This window comes from Muntiacus reevesi, chromosome 17 (assembly GCF_963930625.1).
Source record: "Muntiacus reevesi chromosome 17, mMunRee1.1, whole genome shotgun sequence".
In the NCBI taxonomy this organism is placed as follows: domain Eukaryota; kingdom Metazoa; phylum Chordata; class Mammalia; order Artiodactyla; family Cervidae; genus Muntiacus; species Muntiacus reevesi.
The window spans coordinates 60750212-60764710 of NC_089265.1; the positions used below are offsets into that span (position 1 = coordinate 60750212).

The following is a 14499-nucleotide window of genomic DNA, read 5'->3' on the forward strand; positions in this document are numbered from 1 at the left end:
TCACACAGTCTGAGGTTTGGAATTGGAAAGGACTTATGAGGCCTGTTAATCGGATGCTTCTACTCTTACTCAGGCTTCTCAAATAGATGATCTTTTGCCTCCTTTTGAACAATCACAGTGCAGAGATACACTCATTCCATTTGGAGGCTTTAACTCGTAGAAGTTATTTTCTTATGTAACGTCAACTTTGCCCTTAGTAATTTCCTTCTGGTACTTTTGCCCTCTGAAAGTCTTTTTTTCCTTATAAAAGTTTTTCACCACAACCAACATAATACTCAACAGTGATAAGCTGGAAGCCTTTCCACTAAAATCTGGAGAAAGACAGGGAGGCCCACTCTCATCACTTCTATTCACCATAGAATTGGAAGGCCCAACCATGGGAATCAGACAAGAAAAAAGAAAGGTATCCAAATTGGAAGAGAAGACGTAAAATTGTCAGTGTATGTAAATGACATAAGTCTGTGTTGATGGACATTTAGGGTGCTCCCATTTCTTGGCTATTACTTGTAAAGAGTGCTGCTGTGAACATTGGGGTGAATGTGTCTTTTCAGATTATAGTTTTCTCCAGATATATGCCCAGGAGTGGTATTTTTGGATCATATGGGAACTCTATTTTTAGTGTTTTGAGGAACTTCCATACTGTTTTTCAGAGTGACTGTACTAATTTACATTCTCATCAATAGTGTAGGAGGATTCCCTTTTCTCCACACCCCCTCTAGCATTTGTTGTTTATAGACCTTTTAATGATGACCATTCTGACTGGTGTGAGGTGGTACCCCATTATAGTTTTGATTTGTATTTCTCTAATAGTTAGAGACATTGAGCACCTTTTCACATGCCTGTTGGCTGTCTGTATGTTTATTTCAGTCTTCTGCCCGTTTTAGATTGGATTGTGTGTCTTCTTTGTTACTGAGTTGTATGCACTGTCTGTATATATTGGAAATTAATCTCTTGTTGGTCACATCATTTCCAAATATTTTCTCCCAGTCTGTAGATTGTCTTTTTTTTTTTAAGTGATTTTCTTTGCTGTGCAAAAACATATAGGTTTGATTAGACCCGACTTGTTTATTTTTGCTTTTATTTCTATTACCTTGGGAGCCTGACTTAAGGAGAGATTGCTGTGATTTATGTCAGAGAATGTTTTGCCTGTGCTCACTTCATGGTGTCTGTCTCACATTTCCGTCTTCGCGCCGTGTTGAGCTTGTGTCTGTGCGTGGTGAGGGACTGTGCTCTGACCTCACTGATTCGCACGTGGCTGCAGCATCCTTGCTGGAGAGACCGTCCTTTTCCCGCTGTGTGTTCTTGCCTCCTTCGTGTGAGTTTATTTCTGGGCTCTCTGATCTGTGCCCTTGATCCGTGTGTCTGTTTTTGCGCCAGTACGGTGCTGTTTTTGTTACTGCGGCTTTGTCGTAGCGGCTGAGATCTGGGAGAGTTGCGCCTCCTGCTTTGTTGGGGTTTTTGGCTGTACTAGGTCTTTCTCGTTGCGGCCCGCAGGGCTGCTCTGTAGCCTTGGTGTGCGGGCTCCTCATTGTGGTTGAGGAGCTCAGGCTTCAGTACCTGTGGTGCCAGGCTCAGTCCGCCCACTGCATTCGATCTCCTCAGGACAGGGATCGAGCCCGTGTCCCCTGCTCTGCAAGCCAGAGTCTTAACCACTGGACCACCAGAGGAGCCCTCTGGCTTTGTTCTTTCTCTTCAGGATTGTTTTGGCAATTCTGGGTCTCTTATAGTTCCAGACAAACTTTAGGATTATTTGTTATAGTTCTGTGAAAAATGTTGTGTGTAGTTTGATAGCATTAAGTCTGCAGATTGCTTTGGGTAGAACGACCATCTTAACAATATTAGTTTCTTCAGTCCGAGAGCATGGGTCTGCTTCTTGCAACCATCTTTCCTTTACCAGTGTGTGATAGTTCTCAGCACATAAGTCTTTCATCTCCTTGGCCAAGTTTCTTATGCCTAAGTATTTTTTTATGTGATTAAAAGGAATTTTTAAATTTTAATCTTACATTCTGCTACCTTCATGAATTCATTTGTCAATTCTAGTAGTTTTTATGTGGAGTTATTAGGGTTTTCTACATACTACCCAGCTATAAAGAAGAATGAAATAATGCCATTTGCAGCTACATATATGAACCTAGAGATTATACTGAGTGAAGTCAGAAAGACAAAGGCAAATGCCCTATGTCAGTTATACTTGGAACCTGAAATCTGACACGAATGAACTTGTTTACCGACCAGAAGCAAACTCACAGACGAGAGGACAGACTTGCGCGTGCCACGGGGGCAGCGGGCGGGGGCGGGGTAGACTGGGGTCTGTGATTAGCAGACGCACGTAATGTGTGTTATGTGTAGAGTAAATAAACAGTGAGGTCCTACCGAGTCACACAGGGAAATATATTCAATATTCTTATACTAAAACATAATGGAAAGGAAAAAAAATTTTTCAGCTTTTTGAGATCAACATTATCCTTCCTCACCCAACCACACTTCAGCATATTTTCTTCTCTTAAGAACTCTTGATTCTCTAATGTGTTTTCTAGAGTCTAATTTCTCAGCTTTTCAGTACTAGTTATTTACTCTAGTTTGTGGATTTATTTCTCAAAATGTAACACCTAAAATTGAGTACAGTAAATTGTTTGAAGCATTTTCCTTTTTTATGCTTCTGAATCAGAAGCAGCAAAATGCTTGAAATTTCTGAGTTAGGTATCTGTACAATCTGTTAATATAGTTGTGTATGAAAGAGAATTATATGATGATAAAAATATTTGTTTTTATAATCATGATTTATTCAGTTTTTATAACTCAGAATCTGATCTAATGCAGTTTGTAAAATCTGTACATGTAGGGTTACACAGATATTTACATTTGCTGGAAATAATTAATATTTACACAATAAAATGGATGAGTTATAATGTATGTAAATTATACCTCAAAGTTGATATAAAAAGAAAACTAAACATGTACAAGTTCTCATTCAAAATGAATGCATTTCTTTTCCAATGAGATAGGCACATGAAAGGGAGTTTAAGGGTTTGTGGCAATTTAACAAGTTATATTTCCTATTAGGTTATGTAAGCAGCTCCTAACCCCTAATCTAAGGAAGATTTGTACAAGAAAACTTTGGGTATAACCATGGCTCTATAGAGACGTCCTCTTTATAATAGTCTGTGTAAGGACATGACACAGAATGCTATTAGGCAAAAGCTCAAAGCAGAGCCCCTGATGACTGTTCCCAGAGTGACTGCATCCTCATGACCACATGGTCACGGACTCAACAGAAACTCCATTTAGACACGATGCGATTTGGAAACATAACTAGAGTGACCACATCCTTTCATTATCATCACATGGACATGATAGTATTTAGGCTAATTAACCATGTATTTATGGAATGCTATCTGTGTGCATAGTATTGTGCTAAACTCAGTACAATGAAGAATAGAGAATAGTATTAAAAAAGAGCCTATAGGACAGTCAAGATAGTTTCGCAAAATTGTGAATGTGCTTAATATCATTGAATTATACACTTAAAAATTGTAAATTTTATATATACTTTTACCATAATAATACTTGTAGAGCTGTTAGGAGATCCATGTATATTTCAGTAAATGTTAATTAATATCTACTAGGCACCCTATTTTTTTTTCTTCAGCCTTATTGCTCAAGTGCCCTCTTCTGTTCCTGCAACTGTGGAACCAGGCCTGTTTCTAGTCAAGAGGAATTAGGAAAACCCTGGGCCATTTGCTCAATAGCTTGTCACTACTGCTGCTCATCCAGTTTTGTCTCTACCTTTTGCCACATCGTGTATGGCTTTTATACTTAAGTTTTACTCCCAATGCATAAAAACTGGGTTGTAATTGATTAGATCAGATTCTTCCGTTTATTATTTATGTGACCTTCAGAACGTTAACAACACTTAGCTTTGTAAATTGATGGGAGGACTCCATGAGATATTGCCTTATTTCCCACTCCCTTCCCTACCCTTGGAGTAGGAAATGCCAAGCCACTCCAGTGCTCTTGCCTGGAGAATTCCATGGACAGAGGAACCTGGCAGGCTGTGGTTCACGGGTAGAGTAGGACACGACTAGGCGACTGCTGACCCGCGCACCGCTGCCTGCCCTGACCACTGCGCTCGTGCCTTTGTTCCTCCCTGTTTGAGGCCCTCTTTGCTTAGGATCCTACTTTTGCGCCGCCAGTGCCTTTAGACGTTTCAGCACTGTGGTTCCTGTGGTCCCTTTCCTGTCACTGGGATCCCTGATGCCAACACCATCCTTACCACCCTGCCTACCGCCCACTCCGGGCCGGAACACCCTGCCTGTGCATCACAGCGTTGGTGTGTTTGCTTCTGGGCTTTTCTGTGTATGAGTGCATATAATTAAGGTGAATATATTATCTATCTTTGGAGCTCAGAACCAAGATAGCTTAGTTGGTTGGGATCTAAGACTAAAGCTGGCCTTGAAAGCTGGCTGGAATTTAGAGAGAGAAGAATAAAGGAACATACCTGGAATTTTGGCATTAGTTTCTTAAAGCTGTATCTTTCCAGCTTTAAAGCTGGAAAGATCTTTACGAAAGATCTTTCATAAAACTGTAGAACTACCAACAAGGGGAAAACAGTTCTTCATGGTTTTGACTTCAAATGCCCAAATTGCATTCTACTTGACAAATATTTACTTAATAAGTCACATTTCCCCCTAGAATCTTAGGTGCTCTTATAACTGCTTATTAAGATTCTGTTATTTTTTTCAGGCAGGTAAGGAAACCTAAGTCAGTGTTAAATCCATAAACATATTCTTAGATTCTTTGGAGAATTGTTTTCCTTTAAAAAGGAAAAGTCTATTCATTACTCTAGTTTGAGAAAACTACAGTGATTCTTATAAATGGTTTAAATCATTGCTAAAGGGATACTGAGAACAATATGAGGTGTCAGTGTTAAGTTGATGGTTGTCAGATTTGGGAGGCCTAGGTCAATGAAAGCAAACATAAGTAAATAGGAACAAAAGGGAAGGTTGGTAGGTAGAGGTGAGGAGGCTTTGTTGTTTGGGGCTTGGTGTCCTGTAGTGGAATAAAGTTGTGTATGTATGGTTTGGCCCAGCATAAAAAGCCAGGATCCTGTGGACAAACAGGGTCCAGATTGAGCTGTGAGTGGAGTCTAGTTTGGCATTTATTTGGGGTCGAAGAGGGATTCTCTTCTTTTTTCTGTGAATTTAAAAAAACCCTGAAAAGTAAGCAGTCTGTATGTTGATGAGATCGTGCTTCATGGGTTTATGCATGTGTGAGAACTAATCAGAGGATATGCCCTGAGCATTGGTTGTATATTATATGTAAATTCCATAGAAATAAAGTTTTCTAAAAATGGGAATATGTTCCTCTATCAGGTAGTGAGTTCTTGTCACTGGAGGTGTTTGAGCTGAGATTCAGTGGCCACTTGTCAGAAGTGGTGCAGTGGGGCTTCAAACAGCCGAGGGGAAACTGCACTTCCACCCGGGGTCCGTGTTTCTGTTGTGTCAGCACAGGTGTTGCCATTTTATGTAGAGGTCTTTATTGATGCGTTTGATCTGAAACATTTTAACTTGTCATGATTTTTAAATGTATTGAAGTGTACAGGTGTCAGACATGGGGCAGTAAAGTCATTCACTGCTCCCCAGTGCATATCACAAATGGAACAATTTTATGGCAGATCAAGCCATATTATATTTTTATTCCTAAAACATAGTAACTTGTGTTTATTGAATCAAGGGCGTTTAACTCCTGAGACAGATTTGTCTGTTTTAAACTGAATCTTCAAAGAAGATAAGTTAGAAAGGCTTTTTGGTTTGACTTTGTTTTTTTCCGTCAAACCTCACATGACACGTAAATGCTTATTTGGATGTTTTTCCTCCTGGAAAGTAGATTCATTTGGAGAATAATATGTTTGTATGTTAGAATGGATTTTAGTGTGAGATGCTTTTTCCTATAAAGGTGCCACCCTTTTCTTGTCTAATAATTAAGTCACCCTCTTTTTTTCATACAAGTGAATTTGTACTTTCAACATGGTTTATCAGATGCTATTAATGAACCGCTATTAAGACTGAAGGCTGCAGTACCCAGGGCTCTGATTACAGGAATTAAAGTAGTGTGTGTTGGCTGACTGCTGCTCCCCAGCATGAACGCTCACTCATAATTCCTTTGCATCTAGTCTCAGCAGGAGAAGATCGACAGCATTGAGGACCATGTCAACAGTGCTGCTGCGAATGTTGAAGAGGGAACCAAAAACTTGGGGAAGGTGAGATTCTGCTCCTGCCGGCAAATCAATGGGGCTCTGGCTCTCAGGAGTCCTGAGTATTAACCCAATTGATCTGCTCTCTTTAATGTTGAGGGAACCAGCAATTAAGAAAATAAGGAAGAAATGACACATAGGTAGTGCAGGAAATCAATGGTGGTTGTAATATTCTACTCTGAGATTCCTTCTGTTGGGAGAGACATTTTTTCAGAGAGAGAGTAAACCGATGCCCTGCTATATGGCCCTTGGTGTTACAAAAGAATATTTTCAGGGTCGGGGAGAGGAGTAGAGAGGGTTGGCAGAGCCCAGTAGGGGCCGCAGTTTAGGGACACGACAGCACACGTGGTGTGGGTCCATCTATTTCCCACAGAACGTGGCTTTTGACTCAGGTGTACATAGCATGGAATAATCTGTGTGCAACATAAAAAGCTTTGGGAGTATCTGTGGCTACTGAATGTTTAAATACGCTAGCTAGCTAGTTAGTGGACTGACTGTTTTGCAAGTAAAATCAATCTGTAGCAGTCCACTCTTTGCAGCTCCTTCCTCTGAGTTCTGAGATCTGCAGCAATTAGAGTACCTGTGGAATACTTTCTCCCCTCCCCCGACCCCAGAACAATCTCTAAGGTTAATTATGTGCCTCGAGTTAAAGAGGCATTGCCAGGAGTAATGAGAGGAAAATGCACATCACCACAGGCAGATATTCTCAACTCAATTTCTAAATTGAATTTTTTCTTTTTTTTTTACAGGCTGCAAAATACAAGCTGGCAGCCCTGCCTGTGGCAGGTGCACTCATCGGAGGCGTGGTGGGGGGCCCGATTGGCCTCCTTGCAGGCTTCAAAGTGGCAGGAATTGCAGCTGCGCTTGGGGGTGGGGTGTTGGGCTTCACAGGTGGAAAATTGATACAAAGAAGGAAACAGAAAATGATGGAGAAGCTCACTTCCAGCTGTCCAGATCTCCCCAGCCAAACTGACAAAAAATGCAGTTAAAAACCAAACTTCAGTATTGTTGCTGCCAACACGTCTATCCTAATGACGACCTTTGCTGCTGTTGGACACCCAGTCAGCTTTCAGAACATGATTATGTCCAAATAGCCGCTGTAGATGCTCAAGTGGGATTGAACTGTGATAAGAGGATGCATTTTGTTGTTTGCTGGGGTATTAATGGGGATGTGAGAAATTGAGGAGCCTGGACTGAGGGTGTACAATATTTGTCAGATAAAGTTTAAGAACTGCCAGGGAGCAGATTTTCTACTTGGAAATGTGAAAACCAAACCTATAACTTTGATCAGGACTTGTGATCTGTGGACATGTTGGGTTATGGAAGGACCGTTTTCAGAATAGTTTCTTCCATGAGCCTGACTTGGAGACTCCAAGGCCAAGCATATTGTAGATATGCTTCTTTAACTCCTAAGTATACATTATTTAGACAGTTTAGCAGAGAAAAGACTGGAAGTTCAGGAGCTTTTCACATTAAATAGGGAAATCAGGATCTAGCAAGGGGCCCAAGTATAGTACCTAATGGAGTCCATTTGGTGAGCCCTGTTGCCGTTTGTCTAACACTGGTTTCCAGTAAAGGAAATAAATATTGTAAGAAAATGGAAAAAGAGGCCCAATTTCTCCTTCAGATATCTTAGTTTGTGACACTAGCTTCTTCTCTGAAATCTTTCTTCTGCCTCTCTGTAAATAAAGAACACAGAGTCTCAAGTCAGCCTATCTCTTAACACCTCAGGTATCTTGTCTCCTCTGCCTTTCAACTTTGTAATTTTGAAAAGTTCTTTGACTTATGGGGTGAATTCTCCCCATGTGTAATGAAGACTTTTCTCATAGTCTGTTTTTTCTCTTTTGTATTGTAGAGAGAGGTGTCAGTCTCCAAACGTTGTTAGAATTTGAGCTAAAAAATAAGCAAGGGGGGATAACCAGATCATTTCTCGGGGCATCTCACAATTTCAGGGGGCTCACGTGCTTGCCCTGCAGCTTTGACGCTGTTTCTTCTGTCTTTTCAGTTGGCAGTTGGAGGAGCTAAGAACTAGCTTTCTGCCTCACTTTCTACCATCCTTCCCCTAGGTTTACTATCTCCTGTGCTTTCCTTCACTTTGCACAGCTGCATTTCTTCCCGAGAATAGCATTCGTGCCTGCCTTTTCTCACATTCAAGATTGATGGTGGACAAGGCCTGGCACCGAGTCTCAGTCCTGGTGGAGGATTTGTGGTGCTAATTTCAACCCTTGATGTTGATAGCAAGCATGACCCAGCCCAACCCATGTCTGTCTCAAATAGCAGGGAAATTTTAAATTTAGAGAAAAAGAATTTAAGATTATGGGCAGCCTCATCCTGTACCCTCAACTCATCTGAGGTAGGAAGGAACCACCTTTTGCCTTGTTCTTTATTCTTTCCTGAGGACAGAGGAAAGGGCACCTATACCACAAAAGATGTGAGCTCTCTGCTCAGGAACCAGATGGATTCGTCAGGTGGTTGAATGGCTTACCACGTCTCTCTTGCTGAGTTTGCTCTTAATAACTCTTATTGATTGCTGTCTTTTACTTGTATGTCTAATCTAGAGACCTTTCTCTTTCATGCTTTTTGCTTATCACCAATGAATTCCAGTGAGGCAGCACACCATTTCTTATCGTTATTGAGTAACTGGAAAACATATTGCTCCCTGCTGACTTGTATCTTTAGTATAATACTGAGAAGGGAGTACTTTGAATAAGTGTCAGATTCTGATCCAGTATTTGATATTCGATACCTGTGAGGTTGGGATAATTACTTTTGAGCGCCACCTTTTTATGTTTTCTGATCCTTGCTGTCCCTTTAACACAGGATGTTCAAGCCAGAATGAGGATCAGAATTGCCCAGGGTGCTAATTTAAAACAGAATTCCTATATTTCAATTCCATGGGTTCTAATAATAGCCATTCTCATCCTGTCAGCTAAAAGTATAAATTTAAGATATAGTTACATCAAGATTCAGCTGAACTGCTGATTTCTGTAATTTCTAGTATTCTACCCTTCAGCATAGCCCAGTCTTCATCACTGCATATTATTCCTATTCTGCCAATCTAAAGTTGGCTAGCTTACCATCTTAACAGCACTAGGGATTCTTTATACTGTCAGGCTGGTTTTACTCAAGACCTGGTGGAGGAAAGAGGCCTATTGTTGACCCTCACATTTTCTTTTCGGATCTTTCCTTTTCACTGAGCCAGTGAGGGACATCAATGAATGTGCTCATATAGGCCTTGAATTTTTTTTTTTTTTTTTTTTTACTGCTCATCAGGATGGGAATATTACTCTAGGTAGAGTAATATTTTATGCTTAGGTAAGTTACAGTCCTTTTTAAATGTTTTATAATTTAAAATTATTTAGAAATTATATCTAATTTCCTCATTAAGAGAGCCTAATAGCCAACTTTTTATAGAAATTTCTATGTGTTTAATCAACTATGAATGATATACCTATAAACTGTAATGTGTTAGAAGTATAAATTAGTCAGTATGACACAGAAACCAGTCTTAAAATTGAATTTAATGCCCTGTAGTATCAAATTAAATTTATCTTCTATATGATTCATGTATTATTTTTACTGCAGCAAGTTAGAAGTAAGGAACATTTTAAGTTCTTAAAATTTACAGAGGCTTATTTGGATACAGGCGGCATTCCTAAAGCCTTGTTGATGTAATAATCTGAGAATTTCTCTGTAGAGCAGAGACTGAAACTTTTTGGTTGTAATCCGTAGTAAAAAAAATACATTAATATCAAAACTCAGCATATGCATTATGGAACAATACTTAATGTGCAGTGTACTTTGTTTTTTATTGTTTTGGTTTTTAAAATATGCTAGTTATAACCTATGAAATTGATTTCATAATCTACCAATAGGTGTTGACATTTAGTTTAAAAAAAAAAAAAAAACCCTTATAGAGAACTGATACTTATGGAATATTTTCTGTTGGATAGGCACTTCACTAGGCATTTTATAGGTAAGGAAACTGGGTCTCAGAGGAACTAAATAATTTGCAGACGGTTATTCAACTGCAAAAAGGTGAAGCCAGGATGTAAACTAGGTCTGTTGAACTACAAAACTTCTGTACTGTCATACTTATAAAATTGTGATGGGCTAGTCACTCTGCTTCACCCAAACACCCCTATATTCTGTAAGGTAGGCTTGGTTTGAAGTTACATGTGCCATTCATTTACACTTTTCTTAAAATCTTCTTTTTCCTCACCAAGTGTCCAGCAACTTCAGAGTTTTTAATGGTTCAGACAGTAAAGAATTTGCCTTCAGTGTAGGAGACCAGGGTTCGATTCTTGGGTTGGGAAGATCCCCTGGAGAAGGGAATGGCTACCTACTCCAGTGTTCTTGCCTGGAGAATTCCATGGACAGAGGAGCCAGGTGAGGCTGCAGTCCTTAGGGTCACAAAGAGTTGGACACAGCTGAACGATTAACAGACACACATGCAATGCAGAAGTACATACTGCTGAATCTGGTCCTTAGGCTGTAAATGTGTTTCCATCCCACACGCATCCCGCATATTTCCTTATCTTTGTGGGTCATAGTCATCACTTAAGCAGTGTTTTTTATATTGAATCATAAAATAAACTCTGAAGTAATGTTTTAAAGCAATTATAATTCATAGAGTCAAGTTATTGTCCTTTACCATGGCACCCTTGGGAGGCCATGTACCTACTGTAGTGCTGATAGTATTACTTAGAATATTTTTGAAACTTTTCTTTTGGAATTGGTTTAAAGACATTTTACAAATCAGGTAAAAAAGCCACCTCAGTGTTTATTAGTCACAGATTACGCTCCTTTCTCCTTACGGTGTCTTCTTTCTTTAGTTTTGTTTTTCTTCTGCTGATTTAGCTCTCCTACCCACCTGTGCAGGAGCCAATACCCTAAGAAGCCCCAGAAGACCGGTGTGTTGGCCAGAGGTCCAGGAGCAAGAATTTTAGGTTATCCTGAAACTGAGTGCTGGATAGGGAGAATTCTGTGAGTTGAAAGACCCTCCTCTGCGGGCTGCCTAAGTGCCACAAGTCATTTGCACGGGAGTGAGGACTGAAGTATTTATGAATCACACAAGGCTGTGGGAGCTTAAATGTAAACACTTGTGTACCACATTTTTCTCCAGTGAAAGTCACAGAGGCCAAACCAAGCCATTCTTTGTTCTCAGGGTCCCCTCTCCCCTTCATTGCTGCTGCTCAAGAGCTCTGGGCAGAAGGAAGCAAAAGGACTTGGGGAAATGGTTCTCCTGTAAAGCAGGGCATTTCTTCTCTTGTGATGAAGTGTGACATGATGGTGGGTATCAGTGCTCGCAGTGTTAGTTAGTGAGAGGGAACTAATAGAAAACAGGGAACCTTCCCCACTAGCCTAAATTAATGTGAACAGTTCAAGTTTTCTGTTTCTATCAACATGTCATGTTTCTAACAGGAGTTGCTTACTATTTATACTGACTAATTTGACACCATTTTACAAAGACACTTCTTGGATATTATAAACAGTCAATGGTAAAAGATCCATATATTGTCTATATTACTGCCCTCAGAAATTATTGGTATAGACAAGATAAACATCTATGCAATATTAACAAAAATAAATTTATTTAAAAACCATGAAAAGTGTCAAAGGCAAGTGATTTCCCCAAGGTTAAAGCTAGTTAACACAAAAGTTAGAATTATAACCATGGTCCAAGAAAAAAAATCCTCAAATAATTTAACTGAGTTTCTGTTATGCCATATCAAGTTGCTTGCTGAAGTTTGTGGTCTTTCAGACCAACATTAACATTCCAAATCAGTCAACAGCTCTAGCGGAAAGAGAATTCACTGGGGAATCAGGTCAGGGTTTGAGTTTTGTCTTTGTCTATTGTAGTAAGCTTTTACCCAGGGTGGCTGCTTTCTCCCATTCTCTAGCCAGGGATTCCCCCAACCTAACATTCTCCATTCTTTATATTTAGCCTCCTCCTGGGTCTTGTCAACTGTTTGAATATTAGTTTTTTTCATTTCTTAGAGCTATTCATAGCCATCACTCTAGTAAAAGACTATATTACCTCACATCCCATGCCTTATCCTCCCCAACTTTAGACCATTCCTCACATCATCATCACAAAAGTCATCTTTTATTTTTCTGCTGAAATATTTTCAGCAGCTCCTATTGAATAGCTGATCAAGTTTGTCCCTTCCATATTTTGGCCCCAGCTTGTCTCTTCAGACTCACTACTCACCACATGACAGTGCCACTGAAAACCAGACATTCTTAAGGTTTTTCTATGGTGAAGGGAGAAAATGGTTATAAACTATGTTTACATTTTTTCCAGATTTTAATTTACAGATGTTAATTTCTGTAACATTACATTTTACAAAACTAACCAGCTGAGTTTTCTTTAAGCTCTTGAGCAAGCCTAAAAGTTGTTTCCTAAGAAGAAATCTTTTGTCCCCCCACACCCCAAGAAGAAAGTATATTCAATTTCTTAACCTTCAAACAATGTCAGTCTTGCCACCTGTGCATTGGATAGCCAAAGCCATGAGAATTTTAATTTAGCAGCATAGAAACTCCAGATGAGAACTGACTATTGTCAAGCTCCTGTGAGAAACTTGACTGATCAGTATTTGAGGAAAGCACCCAAGAGCACATTTCTCAAGCACTAGAGATTGGTTAATCACTAAAAGAGATGTTTACTGGGGTCTCATTAATTAGCCCCCCAGTGATGTCTTCCATTTTACTGCTAAAACCTTGGGTGTTAGCAAGGGTCGGCACAAGGAAAGGCCCAGCAGTGGGAATTTCTCCAGTTCTGTAAAGCCTCCTGAATTCACTTACTATGTTTCTGAGTGGTGCTTATATAAGGAAACATGCAATAAATTCACTTCTTCAACAAACATTTAACAGTGCCTGTTGTATGTTGGGTGCCAGTGCTATGTGTAGAAAATGTTAGACCTGTAGAATCTACCCTTGTAAACCGTTCAGGCTAATGAATTCAGACACTCAAAGCAAGTAAATCACCGTAAAACATGGTAAGTACCCTAAAAGAGGAGAGCAAAGGATGAAGATACAGAGAATGGAGTGACTTGTTCTGCCTGAAAAAGAAGGGGAAGACTTTGTAGAACATGTGGTATTTGAGCAGTGCTCCGAAGAAGAATATGCCTGACTGAAGACCGGATTTGTAAGCTTTCAAATGGCGAAGGAATTGCAAGTACAAAGGGTGTAAAACATGAGCAAGTATGGTCTGCTTAGAGAAAACGAAGGAGTTGAATGTGAGCGATGAAGCTGGTTAGATGAGTGTACAGTTTTTATGTGTGTGTGTATGTATTTAATATATACATTTAATGACTATTTGTTTAAATGGATTCTCTGTATCAGATAAGACTGTTACAACCCTCTCACTTCTTTGTTTTGCCTTAGCTGCCAGAGAAGTTAGTAATAAAACCCGCCTTTGCCTGGGCTCTATGTACATTCAGCATATTTGCTTTTCTTCCCCACATGTAAGAAATGATTTGTGCTTTCTTGCCTCTGTTGTGAGATCCCCTGCTTGACACAGAATGTCTGCTTTCTTCCTATCCTGTTATTCATTCCATAAATATTTATTGAAAACCCACTGAGAAAATAGTCATGAAATTCACTTTTGCCTTTTAGTGTCCAAAACCTTCATGGCCCAGTTTCCCTTCTCTATGTGAGTATTTCTTGACAACTGCAATTCATTTGGCTTTCATTTTCACTTGGGGCTAATTCTGCAGTGTTTTATAACTTAATAGGTATAAAAATTTTCATTTGTGGTAGTGTGGTCTCTCCAACTAGAATGCTAGCTTCTTACAGGGCAGGGACTGTATCATCTGCTTCTTAGAGTATTTTACAACACAAAGTACAGTGACGAGGAGTGAAGCAGCAGCTATCCCCGTTAGTGACTCCTGGATGATGAGTAATGAGGTCATGGCACGTGTGTGTTGCTGTTTACAGAGATGTGTATTGTAATGTTAAAAAGCTTTCTAAGACATACCAAGCCTTTGCTCAGCCCTCACTTTTGTATATTAACATAGGAATGAATGATGCAACAGAAGAAATCTGGAAAACATCTCTGGGACTTTCATGAACTGAAAATTTCAGAATTTTCGAGGTAAAGGTATTTCTGTTTTTCCAATTAAAAGTCATGAGTTGGAAGAGAGAAGATATAAACCACTGAAGGAATGATGTGGGAGAATTGGGTTATTTTCTGTCTTACCATAGAATTAGTGGTGTCAGAATAGTAGGAACCCAAGAATTTA

General features: G+C 39.6%; 1 protein-coding gene across 6 annotated transcripts in view; it reads left to right on the top strand.

Annotated features, from left to right (window-relative positions):
* Nucleotides 1-13682, top strand: part of STX17 (syntaxin 17) — a 66305-nt gene extending 52623 nt beyond the window's left edge. For all 6 annotated transcript variants that reach the window (XM_065907745.1, XM_065907744.1, XM_065907746.1 and 3 more), the window contains exons 7-8: nt 6173-6259; nt 7003-13682. In XM_065907745.1, coding sequence (XP_065763817.1) covers nt 6173-6259; nt 7003-7242 — 327 coding nt within the window. In that variant the 3' untranslated portion in view covers nt 7243-13682. The remainder of the gene's footprint in view (nt 1-6172; nt 6260-7002) is intronic.
* The last annotated feature ends 817 nt before the right edge of the window (nt 13683-14499 follow it).